The sequence below is a fragment of the Mixophyes fleayi genome, chromosome 5, assembly GCF_038048845.1.
Source record: "Mixophyes fleayi isolate aMixFle1 chromosome 5, aMixFle1.hap1, whole genome shotgun sequence".
NCBI classification, from domain to species: Eukaryota; Metazoa; Chordata; class Amphibia; order Anura; family Limnodynastidae; genus Mixophyes; species Mixophyes fleayi.
The window spans coordinates 110,878,473-110,897,291 of record NC_134406.1 but is presented as its reverse complement, the minus strand read 5'-3'; the positions used below and the strand labels follow the sequence as shown (position 1 = coordinate 110,897,291).

Below are 18,819 nucleotides of genomic sequence, written 5' to 3'. Positions count from 1 at the left end.
CAACACAAACACACGGCCGTTCATAGCACATCTAGAAATCACTGCCACACAGCAGTGGCTGAAAAGAAAAGTGGTGCAAGATGAAATTGTCCTTGGGACCTCCCTCCAACTTATATGTTAAAAAGGTTATTATTATTATTAATTTTTATTTATAGGGCGCCACAAAGTATCCGTAGCGCCGTACAAATACAAACAATGGCACAGTACAAGGTGAAACAGCACAGTACAAGTAACAGTAAGCACTATAACTCTGGGGGCTCAGGCACAGCATGAAAGAGAGGGAGGGAGGGGAAAAGTGAGTACAGGCAGGTAACTATGGCCCAAGAGGGTGGGCACGGATGACAGGTTGAGAGTCACTGAGGGGAGCGGAGAGAAGCGAGAGGAGACAGAGGGCAGAGGGACTGAGAGGAGGTGAGCTGAGTAGCTGGAGAGCGCAGTTAAAAGTGATGGAAACAGAAGGTAGGAGAGCCCTGCTCAAAGGAGCGAACAATCTAAAGGGAGGGGAAGACAGACAGACACATGGATGAGACGTGGAGACGGGAGGAAGGGGTAGCCGACCGGTGGGAGTTTAGGCATGAGACTGGAAGGCTTTAAGGAAAAGGTGGGTTTTTAATGTTCGTTTGAAAGAGGACAGATTAGGGGAAGTTCTGAGGGAGCGGGGGAGCTTGTTCCAATGGAGGGGAGTGGCGCGGGAGAAGTCTTGGATACGTGCGTGAGAGGAAGTAATCAGAGGGGAAGAGAGGCGACGATCGTTGGACGATCGCAGTGAGCGGGAGGGAGTGTGAATAGAGATAAGGTTAGAGATGTAGGGAGCAGTGGAGTTGGCGAGGGCCTTGTAAGTCAGAGTGAGGAGCTTGAAAAGGATTCTGTAGGGGAAGGGGAGCCAGTGAAGGGCTTGGTAGAGTGGGGATACAGAGGTGGAACGGCGAGAGAGGAAAATAAGCCTAGCAGCGGCGTTAAGTACAGATCTAAGGGGAGCGAGATGAGAGAGGGGGAGGCCGATAAGGAGAAGGTTGCAGTAGTCCAAGCGGGAGATAATCAGAGAGTGGACGAGAGATTTAGTGGCATCCTGGGAGAGGAAGGGCCGAATGCGGGCAATGTTGCGAAGCTGGAAACGGCAGGATTTGGCGAGAGAGTGAATGTGAGGGGCAAAGGAGAGAGAGGAGTCGAGGATGACACCTAGGCAGCGGAGTTGGGGAACAGGGGAGATAGATGAGTTGTCAACAGTGATGGAGAGGTCAGAAGGGAAGGAGGTACGAGAGGGAGGAAAGACAATGAGTTCAGTTTTAGCAAGATTGAGTTTAAGAAATCTAGAGGACATCCAGGAGGAGATGGCAGAGAGGCATGCGGATACCCTGGAAAGAAGGGAGGGAGAGAGATCAGGAGAGGAAAGGTAGAGTTGAGTGTCGTCAGCATAAAGGTGGTACTTGAGGCCGAAGGAGCTGATGAGTGCACCCAGAGAAGAGGTGTATAGTGAGAATAGTAAGGGTCCAAGGACAGAGCCCTGAGGGACCCCGACTGGAAGGGAGGAAGAAGGGGAGAGAGAATCAGAGGTGGAAACAGAGAAGGAACGGTCGGCAAGGTAAGAGGTGAACCAGGAGAGGACGGTACCGGAGAGGCCAATGGACTGAAGGGTGTAAAGCAGGAGGGGGTGGTCAACGGTGTCAAAGGCCGCTGAGAGGTCGAGGAGAATCAGGAGGGAGTAGTGGCCCATGGCTTTAGCCGAGAGGAGAACGTTCGTAACTTGAGCCAGGGCAGTTTCAGTGGAATGGAGGGGGCGGAAGCCTGATTGGAGAGGGTCAAGGAGGGAGTGTTCAGAGAGGTAGGTGGAGAGACGGTTGCAGACAAGTCTCTCGAGTATTTTGGAGGCAAATGGGAGAAGGGAAATGGGGCGGTAATTAGAGAGTGAGGTGGGGTCAAGATTGGGTTTCTTGAGAATGGGTGAGACGAGAGCATGTTTAAAGGCGGAGGGGAAGATGCCGGTGGAGAGGGACAGATTAAAGAGGTAAGCGAGGTGGGAGCAGGTGGAGGTGGAAAGGGAGCGAAGAAGGTGAGAAGGGATGGGGTCCTGGGGGCAGGTAGAAGGGGGGGAAGAAGAAATGAGAGAGTGGATTTCCTCACCCGAGGTGGGGCGGAGGGAGAGAAGGAATTTGTGGCTGGGGGGAGAGGGGGGGAGAGTGGAGGGGGGAGGAAGGGCGAGAGGGGGGGTGGCAGAAGAGTGGGTGGAGGAGGAGATTTCAAGTCCGATGGCCGCGATTTTAGAGGAGAAAAAGGAGGTGAAGTCAGTGGCAGATAAGGAGGAAGGGAGGGGGGGAGGTGGGGGAGACAGGAGAGTGCTAAAGGTAGCGAAGAGGCGGCGGGGGTTGGAGGACTGGGAGGAGATGAGGGATTTAAAGAAGGATTGCTTAGCGAGCGAGAGGGCAGATCTGTAGGAGGAGAGGATAAACTTGAAGTGGAGGAAATCAGCCAGGGAGCGAGATTTTTTCCAGTGGTTTAACGAACTCTCACAGAAACAAATTCCACAGGGAAGGCCATTACCGACAATTACATCAAAGTACAGAGACTTCTGTAATGGTGGATTCCAGCGGTAATGAATTAGTCTTGTGTGAGGATGATGTACACACTGATGAGGGTGAGGATGATGACAGTGTAGATTGCAGGTGCTGGGATCTAAGTGATGCTGGTATGCATGTTAATATTTTGGGTTGCATGGAATGTTGGCAATTTTATGTTTTTCTACACCCGAAGACTTAGCTCCTTCATCAAGCATGATTTTTGAGACACCACTAGGACTCAAAGAGAACATGGATATTGATATAAATAGGAGATTCCCCTTTCACCCTTGTCTATGGAGGTGGAAGGTAATTAAGCATCAGGGACCCCACTGAAGGCAGAACCTTGACCATACAGACATGCCCAGGAGAATCCATTACAGCTATTCTTCGTGGACTGTCATCACAACAGTTTATCTTATCAGTGTTCACACACAGTTTATAATGTTGTAGGCTGCAGGGACCCATCTTTTAAAATATTTGGTGACCTACGTCACTATTTCAGGGACCTTTCATAATTGACCTGGTTATGTTTTTTTATTATTAATTTTGTTACATACATATAATGGCTAGTTTGTTAGAGCGGCTGTGGAGCCTGGAGAAGCGGACCTAAATTTGTGGGGCAGTATCCATGCCACTTCTGCCCCTAATAGGGTATCACAGCCCTACACTACAATCCATAATCTGCAAGTTCAACCACATTTAGTTTGACAATGGCACTAGACCTGTCCTCTACTTTTTTACACCCTATGTATAGAACCATTTGCTGCCAAAATTAGGTTGAATCTAGATATAAAAGGAATCAAGATAAGCACTAAATCTAAAATTTCACTTTCATTGATGCGGTGTTAACCCTAACCCAGTATTGGTTAATCTGTGACACTAGAAAAAGAAAATCCCATCTCGCTCTAGGGATAAGACTTCCTCATTAATTCTACCTCAGAGAAAAATTTAGAGGTTAGGTATGAGAGGGTGCTCTCCCAACTAGGGACTATGTCTGAGTTACACAAATGGTGAAAAAGAATCACCTAAGAAGGTTGGTTAATGAGGCACTCCAGTCTATAATGAAATATAAAAACAAAATTTATTGTGGATTACATTAAAATCAAACAACCAGGTGTCAATGAGATCGGCGAATATATTTAAAATGAGAAAGAGTGATAAAGAATGAAAAATGAGTGATGGGAGATAAATAAAAGAGCCCTTCAGGGAGGCCGGTTAGTGCTATTGTTACTATATGGAAAAAGATACCAATTAGTGGATACACTATCACTTTATTAAGTAGTTTTTTATTTCACGTATTCATATATACATTGTGTCAACTCTCATATTATTACACTGTGTCCACTTTAGGGCAAAATCAATGCAGTCCCTGTAATAGTATGCGCTATTAGGATTCAAAGTTCTGAGACCATTAAAGTACCAAAAGATTACATAGGAGAAAAAAGTATTCCTTAATCTTAAGGCCTGTTAGTATGGCATTTATTATGTTGTCTATTAGCCTAACACTTGTTTGTATAACACTCTCAGTATTATACAAGAAAAGTATTCATCAGTATGGACACTGTGTCGCTTTATTTGGAGAAACAGAAGTTTTTTATTTCACATATTCATGAATACATTATGTCAACTGTCATATAATGTTGCACTGTGTCCACTTTAAGGCAGAATAAAGGCATTCTCTGTAATTGTATATGTTATTAGGATTCAAGGTTCTGAGACCATTAAAGTGCCAAAAGATTAGATAGTGGGAGAAAGGGGCATTCCTCAGTCTTAAGACCTGTCAGTATGGCGTTTGCCATGTTGTCTATTAGCCTGACATTTGCTTGTATAACGCTCTCAGATCCTATTTGGCATTGCTGTATACATAGAGATGGATCAGTGATAAAAATAGTAATCAGAGCCACAAGTAGTTCTCCAAAAAAGTATGGGGCACATTTATCATTATTCACATAAAGTGAAAAGTAGTTTACAATCCTTATCGCAATGATAAGGATTGAACTACTTCTCACATTTATGTACAGCCGTGCAGAGAAACAGCAGTTCCGAAAAACTGCTGTTTCAGTGATAAAAAAAAACATACTTACCCCCCTCTTCGGAAGCGCTGTCTTCAGGTCTTCTCCTCACTCTTCAAGTGCGCATGTCCAGTTCCAAGAACTGGACATGCGCACACAGATCCCTGAGCTGTGAGTGACAGGGAGGGATCATGTGATCCCTCCACACATGCGCTGTCCAGCTCTGCTCTCCGGAGCAGAGCTGGACATAACGAGGAAGAAAAGAACATGTTACAGTTCTGATGATGTACGCCAGGCGTACATTTACATTACAAGTTTCCGAGAAAAAATTTTTTTCGGAACTTGTTAAATGCCGGCCCCGAGCAGTCACCATACTGTTGTATGGTGACTGTTAGAAAAAACGAACTGCAGCGAAAATTAATGGTTTGGGAGATTGAACAGTCGAACGGAGCTGTCATAAATATCAATTGCAGACTTCCTTCACCTATTTTCACGGTAAGTGCACGATAGTGCAATACCGTCATTTGTTAAATGTGCCCCTAAATCTGTTGTGGTCAGATTGTAAAAATACTCGGCGCTAAATAGTCTCATTTGTAATAGATCCTATTGAATAGTCCCACTTATAATAGTGTTTATTAGCAGGAGAATCCCCTACCGGGCACCGCGCTATTTTTATCCTACACTGGTACTAAATATAAGGTGGTCCCCTAAAGTTATTAAATAGCTATTTCCTAATGTAGCGTCTGTATATAAATATATATAAAAGGAAACTGCATGACCCAAAAGTATGGCACGATCGCGGCTGAAACTCCGTTAACCGGCTCTCACTTCCGGGTGTGTGACGTCATGTGTCACACGTGACCCGACATATGTTTCACCGTATTAAGCTTAGTCATGGGGAATATGTTTTGATTTTAATGTAATCTTCAATAAATTTTGTTTTTATATTTCCTTATAACATGTGACACTACAATCTAGCTTAAGAATTTATTATAGAAACAGTTAATTACTGCATTACAACAGAAGTGTTCAAAGTCATTATGACACTTCAACCCTTTACATCCCCAGAACCTGACATATTTTGGGTTAATTATTTTTATTATTAGTTTTAAAGAGCCATATTAATAAATACAATTTCAATTTGATTCTGGATTCTTGGGTCTTTCTATATCACTTTAACTGCTTTTATGAAAGTCAAAACTACATACAATTACCTGCCTCTTACAGACCAATATCAAAACTCAATGTTAAATACAAAATAGTAACTAAAAGTCTTGCCATCTATTATTAAAAAAAGATCAAACCAATTTTATATGAGGAAGTTCAGATCCAAATATTTGAAAAAGTTCATTATAGTTAAGCCAGGGGAACCATATAGTGTGAACTTGAATAGGGCAATCAGGCAAACTACTTTCAATGTATTCAAAGAGGTATACCTGCCATATTCTATTGATCACTGTTTGTAAAAGGAGGAGGTTTACTTATTTTCCAATGAGGTGACTAAACATTTTGCTGCTGTAAAGATGTGGTCAATTAAAGCAGTTGTGAGCTTGGAGGTGTTCATGAGGGTATGCTGTAATAGTGTATATGAGAAAAGTCTGATAATGTTGATCTGGTTATATTCTGTATAAGTCCTTGAATATCTCACCAATAACTGATAATTGTGGGGCAGCTCCACAACATATAAATATTATTGAGCAGAAAAGGAGCATGACAGTCCCTCATTTATTACAGAGATTGGAGTGTAGAAAGTTTGCAGAGATAAATACTACAAAGTAACAACTATAAAATTAGAAAGCAAAACATGTCCTGCAACAAGATAGATATAGACAAGCAAACAGATGCCAGAATATCCTCTTGAGAATATTCAGGAATATAAAAAACCAGTTGCAAATAAGAATTTATAAATGAAGTCCAACAGTGCACCATTAAAAAATAAACCAAATTTTTCAAATGAATATTACAGTTGTCAATTATGTTTCCTGGCAGCACTTTCCCTCCCTTATAAAATAGGGAGATGACAAGATATATATATATCCAATGCAGCTGGAAAGCAAATTTGGGTTAAATGATGATCATATTTACACAGCCTGTCCCTTAATCTGTTGCACATTATGGGCATGATATATTTTCTTCGCCAAAAAATAATTTACCACCAATTTTTGCTACATGATACTTACCACCTTCTGCCTGATCGAGACTATAGTTACCCGAAACCGAAATCAAATCTACCGCGCACTCGTACCCTAAAAAAAAACAACACTCTAGCACCAGAAGGCGTGGAGCTATCGTCAGAACTCCATTCATTCAATACCTTGAACTCAGTAAAGTGTCGCCGTGTGTGTGTATAGTTGTTAAGGGGGTCGACCATTTTTTCGAAGACCATTATCTATTGAAGTAAATGTCCTACAGCCATTATGAAAGATAAGAAGAAGGAATTCATAGAAATACAATTTAGGGACTGAGTTAGAAGCATTAAAATTAGATGTCACTGTTATTTCTTCATGTAAATTCATACATATACCACAATACATCTTTAGTTAACGCGTACGTTTAGCCAAACCACAACACAAAACAAGCAAATAAGTCTCGCGATATTTCAGCGGTGGCTATTTTCCTTCTCCACCATCTTTTGTATGATTGTTTTCCAATCGGAGCTATTATAGAGTCTTCCAGCTGGAGGAAGGAGTATATTTCGTTTCCTCTTCCGGATTTTAGTTTTGTGTTTTGTTTTTAAATCTGAGTAATCTCGTACGACCTGTTATGGGAAAGAAGCACAAGAAACACCGGTCTGAGTGGAGGTCCTACGACGCCGGTGAGCTCGGCTCCCCCGGAGATCAATCCCAGTGTGTGTACCGAACGGGGCTATTCGTCGCTGGGGTGTACTTATGTGATCTAGGGGTGGCTGGGAGATGCTGTATGTTATATATCTGCTTTTAGAAAAAAAAATGTTTTTCAACGCCTGTCAATTCAGTACAACTAATATATACGAACAATTTACCAATTCACGCATTTTACTATTTGGAAGTAAATATTTTGGAGGTTAGATACATTCAGTTAAATTGGCTTGCTAATCACTATTTGTTTTGATTTTAAAAAGTACAATTTATTGCAATTATGATATAATAAAGGAAACATTCTAAATACAATGGTTGATGTCTTTCTTTAAACACAACCGGTGAATCCCGTTTAAGTTATGTTTTATTTTCTGACAATATAATGTCCGTTTTTAACATTTTACATATGGTATAATTAACTCCTTACTGTAAATTTATAAGGATATTCGAAAGCACAGAGTGGCCACATAAAAGCACTAAGCTAGCTGACATGCTTTTTATACAGGTTGCAGAAATTTGATGTAACTGCTGCTATCCATAAATTTACAATTAATAACTTGCATTATTGTTTATACAAATATTTTCCAAATGAGCACTGAAGGCAGACATAACATTAACATTTCCAGATTGGGAGTAATGGAACTAGAACACTGTTTATGCAGTTTTTATTTACAAAACTATACAGATATTAGCCTCACTTAGGCACAGTAATCTGGTTTGCAGAAAGTTAATATTTAAAATATGCTAAAGTCATTGTTATGACAGCATGATAGTTTGACTTATTAAGGAGTATGGCGCTACATAAATAGCTGCTGATGATCCAAAAACTTCGTATAGTGTTATTTAAATTATACTTTTAAAATGAGGGCAAGTATATGTTGTTTAGTGCTTTGAAAATCCTCCTTGTTAACTTAAAAAAATATTTTTATGTTTAGACTATGTAGATAAACCTTTGGAAAAACCTTTGAAACTGGTTCTTAAAGTTGGCGGAAGTGAAGTGACAGAACTCTCTGGATCTGGACATGATTCTAGTTACTATGACGATCGCTCAGATCATGAGCAGCGTGAGCGCCACAAGGAGAAAAAGAAGAAAAAGAAAAAGAAGTCTGAGAAAGAGAAAGATAAGCATCTGGATGATGATGAAAGGAGACGGAGAAAGGTATAGTATTGGCTGCTACTCATGGGTAATCAGAATGCAGTATTTGCCTGAAGTTGTACATTTTGATATGTGCTAGCAGGTTTATGATTGAACTTGTACTAGAGGAACTTAGAAATTGGAATTACATTTTAGCAATGATTAAACATAAGTAATGTATATAATTTCCTGCACAAGAAAAAATCTTTCCAATTAATGTATATTTTCAAGGTATGATTTAATATGTTAGTCTGATAGTATGAGGTGCTGCTTCCAGTAGTAAAGTACTGTATATAATAGAAGAGAAGGAGAAGTACTACTTATATGGAAGGCACACTCATGGAGAAAATCCTGTATTGTGGAAGGGACACTTCATTGTGGATAACAAGAGTGGATAGGAATGAATAAATAAATTGACACTACACTATAAAACTACTATTTATTAGTCATGCAAATAAAACTGTATGGTTAAAAAGCGAAATATTATAATTTCGGAGTCTTGGTCGGGTACGTATATTCAGAAGATCAATACACTTAAATGGTTCCGTAAATATATATCGGGAGTCTCTATCTATGGTAGTTATATTATACAAATGTCTTATGATGGGGTCTTGAAAATGCCAACAATTCATGAATAATGATCATATAAGGTAAGTTTATTGTGTTTCCATCATATGGACATGAAGATCATACAGTGACGTGTGGTTTATACAAATGAGGTATAAGGTAAGTGTCACTTTGATGAGTATGTCACTATAATATGTCAGTAAAGACCAAGAGATCCACGGTAATAAGGAATATATACAGTCCTGGTAAGTGTATTACTGTGTTAATCTTCAAATCACACGAATTGCCACGTTGGTATATAGATGGCAAATTATTTCATGTTTGTATACACCGGTTCTGCTGTACCAGTGCAAGGCTAGTATAGCTCCTTTTTTTTGGAGTTTAAATACATATAGCATCCGTTAAGGACATTCTACATGTGTTCTTGTATACGAATGGTACCATATATACACCTGTGCTGCTGAAGCAGTATTGCTGTATATCCCACATTAATTCTCATTATTATGTGGCCACAAATTGGGTAAAGTCTCTAGTGTTTTGACATGCATAGCTGAAATTCAAAACATTTTTAATAAGAATTTATAAAAATGTGATTATAGTATATTAATTATGCTTTCTTGATCTTAAAATATATATATATATATATATATATATATATATATATATATATATATATATATATATATAATAAAGTACCTGTCAGGAAAGGGATAGTGTAGCAAAATATTTTAGTAAAATGAAGTTCGTATTTGTTATATTTATGACAAAACTATCATAGTTGGCTACACATACCCTATTTCGTTTGGTATATATTCTATCAGAAACACAGATTTTTTTTCTACAACTGGCATTCATCACAGCTGGTTAATTAATTATACAAATCACAGTTCCAATGCTATTTCTCAGATGTTTAGCAGCCAGGACTGATAGATAGATAAATCTTAAATTGTATAGGTATTCTCATATATTTTTGCTATGATTCTTATGGAGTATTTTTTATATGGTCACAATTTATTTTGGGTTTCCAGTATTCTAACACAAACAATAGAGACTTAGATTAGAATAGATGTCATCACAGTATATCTGTTTTGATTTCTGTTAATGACATTTTTAATTGTCTACCACTAGATTCATATAGAGAAGTTCCTTTGTAGGGCAAAAGTCATATTCTGATATATCTATGAATCCTTTTGTAACCAGCTAGATGCTGGACTCCCTGCTTGACCTGACTCACAGGCTCCTTCTAGGAACAGCACCTTATAGTATACCAATTTATGCTTTCTTAATCATAGTATATATATATATAAATAAGTGCCTGTTAGGAAAGGGATAGTGTAGCAAAATATTTTATTATAGTAGGACAATATTAGTTTTTAGTGTATTAATGACAAAACTGTCATAATTAGCTACATGTTCCCTGTTCCATTTGGTATCTATTCAGTCAGCAACACAGACCTTTTTCTACAGCTGACATTCATCACAGCTGGTTAATTAGTTATATAAATCACAGTTCCAATGCTATTTCTCAGATGTTTGGCAGCCAGGACTGATAGATAGATAAATCTTAAATTATATGAATATTTTCATATCTTTTTCCTATAATTTTTTAAGGGATATATTTTATACTGTCACAATTTGTTTTGTGTTTCTAGTATTCTGACACAAACAAAAGAGACCTAGTTGGATTGATTTATGATATAAAAAAAAACCTTTAAGAATTTCATCACAGTATATCTGTTTTGATTTCTGTTAATGACATCTTTAGTTATCTACCACTAGATTCATATAGAAGAGTTCCTTAATAGAGCAAAAATTATATTCTGATATATCTATGATTCTCTTGTAACCAGCTAGATGCTGGACTCCCTGCTTGACCTGACTCAGACTCCTTCTAAAAACAACACCTGACGTACGTTTCGCTAATTGCTTCTACTGTGAGGCAACCAGTGTGTAATTCGGGCTGGTTATTTAAGTAACTATCCACCAATAGGTACTTCATAATTTGATTGGCATAAGTTTCAACCAATGAAATGAGTTTTAGTATAAATTTTATTTAGACAATATATATATTGGCAGTTTTATAGCAGTTTATGATCCCAGGCTATGAATATAGTAAACAGATAATTACACAGGCACGCAATTAGTAATAAAAATGGTAATAAAGAAAGAGCCAGAGATAAATTTTAGCAATGATTGCTGTTTGCAATCATCATCATCAACAATTATTTATATAGCTCCAGCAAATTCCATAGAGCTTTACAATTGGGGACAAACAGTAATCGACAATACTGGGTAAAACAGACAGAGGTAAGAGGGCCCTGCTTCCTCCAAGCTTACAATCTATAGGTCAATGGGAGCCAGATACATGAGGTTAAATCTACATACTGCATATTGGTTCATCCAGTTTGCAAAGGTAAAATGTGATTTGTATGCTATATGATCCAGTCACACAGCAATGTTGGTCTGGAGTTAGAGGGCTATTGCCTTGTGTGAATTGTGTAAAGGGTTTTAATAGAATAGCCTAGTAAGGTTAAGAGGTGGTTGAGGAATATTATAAGCTTGCCTGAAGAGGGGATTTCAGAGAATGCTTGAAAGTTTGTAGACCAGAGGAAAGTCTTATTGTGCAAGGGAGGAAATTCCTCAGAGTGGGTACAGCTCGAAAAAAGTCCTGTAATCGGGAATGGGAGGATGTAATGAGAGTGGATGAGAGACGCAGAACGGAGTTGTCTAGTTGGGAGATATTTTGAGAGAAGTGAGCAGATGTATGTTAGTGCAGTTTTGTTGATGGCCTTGTACGTTAGAAGAATTTTATATTGGATTCTGTAAAAAAACAGGCACCAATGTAGAGACTGTCAGAGTGGCTAAGCAGAGGAATAACAATTTTCAGGGAAAATCAGTCTGGCCGCTGCATGCAAATTAGATAGTAGGGGTTTGAGTCAGTGTGGGAGATGAGTGCATGAATTAACGTTTTTGCAGTTTCTTGTGTAAGATATGTGTATACTTTGGAAATGTTTTTTAGATGTTTGTAACATGATATAGAGTCGATGTGGGGAACAAAGGAATCGCACCTAGACAGCGAGCTTGGGGGAGTGGGCTTTTATGGTCATGTCAACAAAAATAGAAATGTCTTATGGCAAGGCGCTGGAAAAGGCACTGTTCGTCACCAAACTATTCTTGGATGGTTGGGAGAAGTTGCTCTTGGAGGATATGTTGGTACCATTCTTTATTCATGGCTTTGTTCTTAGGCAAACTTGTGAGTGAGCCCACTCCCTTGTCTGAGAAGCAACCCCACACATGAATGGTCTGAGGATGCTTTATTGTTGGCATGACACAGGACTGATGGTAACGCTCACCTTTCCTTCTCCGGACAAGTGTTTTTCCATGTGCCCCCAAACAATCTTAAAGAGGTTTCATCAGAGAAAATGACTTTACCCCAGTCCTCAGCAGTGCAATCCCTGTACCTTTTGCAGAATATCAGTCTGTCCCTGATGTTTTTCCTGAAGAGAAGTGGCTTCTTTGCTGGCCTTCTTGACACCAGGCCATCCTCCAAAAGTCTGTGACTCACTGTGCGTGCAGATGCACTCACACCTGCCTGCTGCCATACCTGAGCAAGCTCTGCACTGGTGGTGCCCCGATCTCGCAGCTGAATCAACTTTGAGTAGAGGATTCAACCCACTGGTATAGGTCAAGTGAGGTGGTTAGAGTAGTCTTGAAGCAGCTTTGGAAGGTGGATTAGAAATAGGGATGTTGAAATCACCCATGATTATAGTGGGGATGTCAGAAGATAAGAAGTGAGGGAGCCATGCAGAGAAATCCTCAAGAAATCGTTGGTGCGCTCAAGGGGAAAGGGGGGGGGGGGGGGAGTAATAGATGACAGCAACATGGATAGGGAATGGATTAAAAATCCAGATAGCATGTACTTCAAAAGATATGAATGTTAGTGATTGAACATTTGGTAGAACTGTCAATGGTGCAGTGCATGGAGAGAAGCAGTCCAACCCCACCTCCTTGTCAGCTTCCAGGTCTCGAAGTGTTGGAGAAATTGAGGCCACCATGTGAGAGGGCTGCAGGTGGGGCAGTGTCTGATTGTGTAAGCCATGTTTCAATTATTGCCAGAAGGTTGAGGTTGTTTGATAGAAAGAGGTCATTTATGGAGGTAAGTTTGTTATAAACAGATTGTGCATTCCAAAGGGCACATTTAAAGTACTTTGTAAGATAAGGGAGACAGGATGTGACAGGATGGACTGCCTATGCCACCCTGTCTGTTGTTGCTGGAAACCGGCTGGGCTTACTTTGCCACCGTTCCCTTTCGTTATCCCAAATGCGCCCTCTTGCTGCAGTAGGAGGGGCTTACAATGCTGCCACCACTGAACTCCTTTATGGCGCTCAGAACCACGTTCCTTCTGGGTAACTGTCACTGCTAGTGTACTCCTGTGCTGATAACTCCGGACCTCTTACTATGTATCCGGGTTGCTATGGATGGATCCTCCCTGGCCTATCACACTGAACAGAGCTGCATGGGTAGCAGGCAGAGCGGTGGTACTGGAAATGCTTGAGTCCAAACCTCAGACAGTCAGAGAACGGATTAGATTTTAGGGTCTAATCGGCAGGTCACAGGATTACAGCAATATTGAAGAAGTTGTCAAGCAGGGTCTTCAAGCAGAGTGATGTTTATTGCTCAAGTGTCCTGACAAGGACAGTTCCACTGATTTAAGGTATCAGTGGTCAGGTCAGATGGAACATCAGAATGATACATTACATGCTCACACAGCTCACCTTTTATACAGTTCTGACATAACTCCTAGCAGAGATAAGCCAGCCCCTTGGACCTAGCTGGCTCCAACCCGTCTAGAATATTCCCTCAGATCTCAGGATGTAATCTAATTTTGCATCTAATAATTGAACTTCCATATCAACTTGATTTCCATCAGATTCAAGGATGTAATCTAGCTTTGCATCTAACACAATTTATCTTCCACATCCCCCCTTCAGATGTTCTCCATTGTTTAGAGTTCCTGTCTGTCTAACAGGACCTACACTCAGGTAACAGCCCCCCTGTTGTGCATTCAAGTGTTGGTCACTCACATTGAATAGACTTAATTATCCTTAATGAGGACATCCTCTAGACTACACAACAAACTTACAAATGCTTATCAGAAATCAAACATATACCTTAGACATGAATGCATTTCCTTGCACTAAGATATGCAAAATTCCTTTAAACGAATTCATACCAAAAGTTATTTATCAGTGATCCAGTCACAGATGATGTGTTTGAGGCTTGCGGGATTTCGATAGTGTTCAGATATGTGTAGTGGGGGAACCTGGATTAGGAGATATATCACCAGCTAAAAGTTGTAGAGAGAGAGAAAGATAAGTTAAAAGATTGTAGTGTGTGTGTGACTTTGCATTTTCTGGTGAGAGGAGGAGGCTGTTCCATGGGGTATTAGAGAAAATAAAAAGGACAAAAGTTCATGAGTGTTAATTTGGGGTGAGTGGAGTAATGAAGGGGCAATGTGGACTAATGTTTGTGTTGCAGGAAGGGTAAAGGATGATATAGTCCTAAAGATAAAGCCATGAAAAGAGAGTTGTAAAATAAATTTGTGAAACATTGTGAGTTTAGAGTAAAAGCTACAAAGTTAAGGTAGTTAAAAGAAATAGAAGTGGTGCAGAGATAGGCTGAAGCACATGGAGCTTATTCCAGGGAGTAATCAAATGGTGTCCAATGTTTGTCAACTGTGTTGTTTAACTGTGCATTTTCAAAACACTTTGTGAGAAAACCCACTTGGTGCAGAAAAACCCAGACACATCTACCTCTTAGACTGAATGCTAAATATAGTGTGGCTGATTTCAGAATACACTACATCTGTGCTAATTGGTCAACTAATAAGATGAAAGAGATATAATAACTAGAGATGGGAGGGCTCGGTTCCCCGAGATCCGAATTCATCCGAATTTATCCTATCCAAATACCAAGCCGAGCACGCTCGGTACTCTCCCGCCCATTTGAAATCGAGGCAAAACCTCATTGTGACGTATTCGTATTTCTGAGCTCGGTTCTCGCGAGATTTGAAAAGCATAAATACCAGCCTCCACAGCAATCCATCGCCATTTGACAGAGGGAGAGAGCAGGGTTAGGTCACACTGGCTATATCAGCGCAGGGACAGTGCAGTAATTGGACACATTATTGTTTGTATGCAATACCATTGTAATCTTAATACCAGTTGTTACAGCAGTAAGAGGAGGATAGAGGAGGGTTTTTTTGTGCAGTTTTTGGCACTCCCAAGTGCTTTTGGGGTGTCCCCCATTCTTTTGCATTCCTTTTTCTGGCTGTCAAAAGTCATATTTGTTAGCAGTATCTAAAACAATTTGTAGCACTACAAGTGCTTTGGGCTCAGAATGGATTCAAAGCAGTCCACATATGAGCAGATTAAGCAACCAGGTTCTGTCACCAGTCCTGATGTTAGTGTTCCCAGTACGTCATCTGGGAAAGGCGATGTCAAACTACACAGTGTTTTGTAATCGGTCAAAAAAACACACACCAAAAAAAAATGTACCGTGTTGAATCGAAAAAGAAGTATAACTCAGGAAAAGTTAAGTGCCGATAAAAAAAAAAAAAAATTGCCAACATGCCATTCTACACATGCAGTGGAAAAGAGAGAATGAGGCCTTCACCTTTGTCTATTAGTGGCAGATCAAAAAATGTTACTGAGCCTACAAGTGGTGCACAACTACTGTTACGCGTCAAAGCCGAGCTGCAAGATAACAGTAAGGCATTAGAGGATAATGTTTGCTCTGAATCACAAATGACACCAATCCCTGTGGAGAGTCCATCCAACAGTGGGATGTCTAATCGTGAGCATTCTGTTAGTGTACCCATAAAGAGGGACCCTTCCAGCAGTTCTGCTGATGTGTGCCTGAACAGCCCAAGTGTAGCCGGTGATACACAAATTGAGGATGCCACTTTGGAAATAGAAGAGGATGAGGGGGAAATTTGTGTAGGCGACTAATGATGATGTTGATGATTATGATGCAGACAGATAACAAATTGCCTTTCTCAATTTATATTTATATTCTAGACTCTAACGGCTGAATAGTTTTCTATTTTACTCCTTGTGGAGAGGGGGTCTGATGCAGACAGATACCAAACTACCTTGGTCCATTTATTTTTACATTCTAATTCTACAGTCTGTGCAGGCTGCTTTTTATTTTCTATTCAACTACAGGTGGAGGGCGGGGGGATCATAGATAGCCACCAAACTACCTTGGTCCATTTATTTTTGCATTCTAATTCTACAGTCTATGCAGGCTGCTTTTTTTCTATTCAACTACAAGTGCAGGGTGTAATATACACCCAAAGACGATGGCTACATTGCCAATAATCAAAGATGGAGGGGAAGACAACCAGGTTTGTCTGTATAATTTGCAGGCAAGTGTTAGAATTAAGGACGGCCTACTAGGGATTAAACTGTTTTTTTTATAATTTATTATCTTTAGAATTACTTCACTTATCCAAGAAACTGGTGGAGCACTAAATTAGGTTATTTTAGACCAAAAAAATGGCATTTTTTCAAAAATAGCAAACCAAAACACGCAAGGGCAGTTTGGCAGATCCAAAACCAAAACACAGGGGTCAGTGAGCATCTCTAATAATAACCTACTATTAAGCTAGAGGAGGCCAGATACCTATCATAAATTAGGCATCAAAGAAACACTCTGACCAACATAGGTTATAACAATAGATAACAAAATTATGTTGCATTCATTAAACACACAGCTATATAGCTGAGATATAAATTAATGAGGTTAAGATTACAGAAGATGAGTATTTCTTGATAAACATACTTTAAAAAAAAAAAACAGATTCAGAGATGATCAGCACAAATGTATGAGATGTGGGTTCAGGATATGCAATGTTCATGACTTTCATGATGCTTCGATTTTTATTGATTGTAAAATTACATTTTGATATAAAAGTTACTTGCATAAGTAGTTGGTTACAAGAAAATATACAAATGTCTGTCAGTTTATTAGGCATTGATCATATAGGCACATTATTAATCTCTTCAATTAATGTTTGTAGTTTTGCAGACAATAAAGATAGCACTTGAAGCTGCTTATTTTCTATAACAATTAAAGTTTGATTTTCTTTAATTTAAAAAAATACATATTGTGCATACATAATTGCAATTCTCACAGTTTGCCTCCATTTTTAAATTCAAGTGCTCTATAATTTGCATCTTTGTGATTTACTTTTGATTGCATTCTGGCAAGAACATAAAGAATAACTGATTTCTAAGCAATTTTAGAATAGTGAGATTTTGAGACTGTAGTTGTTTTTCTGTTTTGGTTTATTTACTCCAGATTTTGCATGTCAAATCATTTCCCTGATTATGTAAAGTTATTATGTGGCTTTGTATAATTAATTTTTCTGCTTGTTAGGAGGAGAAAAAGAGGAAACGGGAAAAAGAGCAATGTGATTCCGATGGGGAAACAGAGTATTTTGAGCCAGGGAAAAAAGTAGAAGTTGAAACGCCAACGGACCGTCCAGTTAGAGCTTGTAGAACCCACCCAGGTGAAATCTCTAACTGATAGTTATAGTGATTTGTTTGTTTACTATGTGCTGTGAAATTAATAATTCTATCTTGCAGCAGAAAATGAGAGCACCCCAATACAACAACTTCTGGAATATTTCCTCCGACAACTCCAAAGGTAAAGTAATATGGCTAATGAAATTTTAAAGGGACTTCCGTTATGAGCATCACAATAAATTTGTAGAATATAGGTTTATGTTAAATCAAACTATTCACTAGCACCTTTACACTACATCTATAAGATAATATCATCTGCATGTTTTCGCAAACCATAATAGTCAAAATTAGCCCTGTGTCTGCGCTTCTCCTTTCTGGCCTATGTATTGATCATTCCAAATGTACTGGGCTATTACTGCTGGGATGACTTCAGCTACTAAAGAATAAATTCAGCAGATTGTATCTAAATACTTACCTAATTGAGCAGATTCTTGATCTTTTGAGGTACAGGTATATGTCATGCTTTATCTGGAGTGGCTTCACCCACCACATTATCTGGTTAAAATTACTGATTTGAATGAGCTAATTTGATAACTATTCTTGCCTGTCATTGCAAGCCCATTGACTTCAGGCTTGAGTTTCCACGCATAGGCACATATACTACCGTGGAAAAGTTTTAGGCAGCTGTGGAAAAAATGTTGCAAAGTAAGAATGCTTTCAAAAATAGAAATGTTAATAGTTTATTTCTCTTGCATCCTTTGGGGGGGGACGGGGACATTGGGGTATAGAGTAGGTACCGGGCGACTGGCACTTTAAACTTCTGTTCTTAAGCCCTAGCTCCTCCCCCTCTATACCCCACTTCCTGCTAGCCTCGGTCTAGTTTAAGTGCCCGGCGAACGGGCTGTGTCTGGGCTGCTGAACAGCCCACTTCTGTTAGTTTGATTAGTTTAATTTTTGTTTATTATTTGATTATTTTGCGCTCTATCCCAGACAGCCGCCAGCTCTTTCAGCTAAAACACGGCTGTCAATCACCGCTTCCCTGCACTTGCCGGCTGCGGCTCTGATGTCAGGGGTCTGTAGCAGGGACAAAGTGCAGCGGTTTCCCCCGTGGCTTGCAGGTTTCAATTATGCTCCTGCAACTGTTCTACCTACTGGCCGGGGGGACGGGCGCAGGAGTCTGC

General features: G+C 39.7%; 2 protein-coding genes across 12 annotated transcripts in view; one reads left to right on the top strand and one right to left on the bottom strand.

Annotated features, from left to right (window-relative positions):
• Positions 1–6,901, bottom strand: part of TRIP13 (thyroid hormone receptor interactor 13) — a 53,033-nt gene extending 46,132 nt beyond the window's left edge. Inside the window, exon 1 of the mRNA XM_075212691.1 lies at positions 6,748–6,901. The gene's annotated coding sequence lies outside the window, so the exon portion shown is untranslated. The remainder of the gene's footprint in view (positions 1–6,747) is intronic.
• Positions 6,902–7,207: 306 nt separating this feature from the next.
• The window catches only part of BRD9 (bromodomain containing 9), a 54,324-nt gene continuing 42,712 nt past the window's right edge, over positions 7,208–18,819 (top strand). For 4 of the 11 annotated variants that reach the window (XM_075212688.1, XM_075212687.1, XM_075212681.1 and 1 more), the window contains exons 1-4: positions 7,209–7,415; positions 8,340–8,563; positions 17,550–17,682; positions 17,759–17,819. In XM_075212688.1, the coding sequence (XP_075068789.1) occupies positions 7,331–7,415; positions 8,340–8,563; positions 17,550–17,682; positions 17,759–17,819 (503 nt within the window). In that variant the 5' untranslated portion in view covers positions 7,209–7,330. Of the gene's footprint in view, positions 7,416–8,339; positions 8,564–17,549; positions 17,683–17,758; positions 17,820–18,819 lie in introns of all 11 variants that reach the window. The other 7 variants (XM_075212686.1, XM_075212685.1, XM_075212684.1 and 4 more) reach the window with 5 other exon arrangements.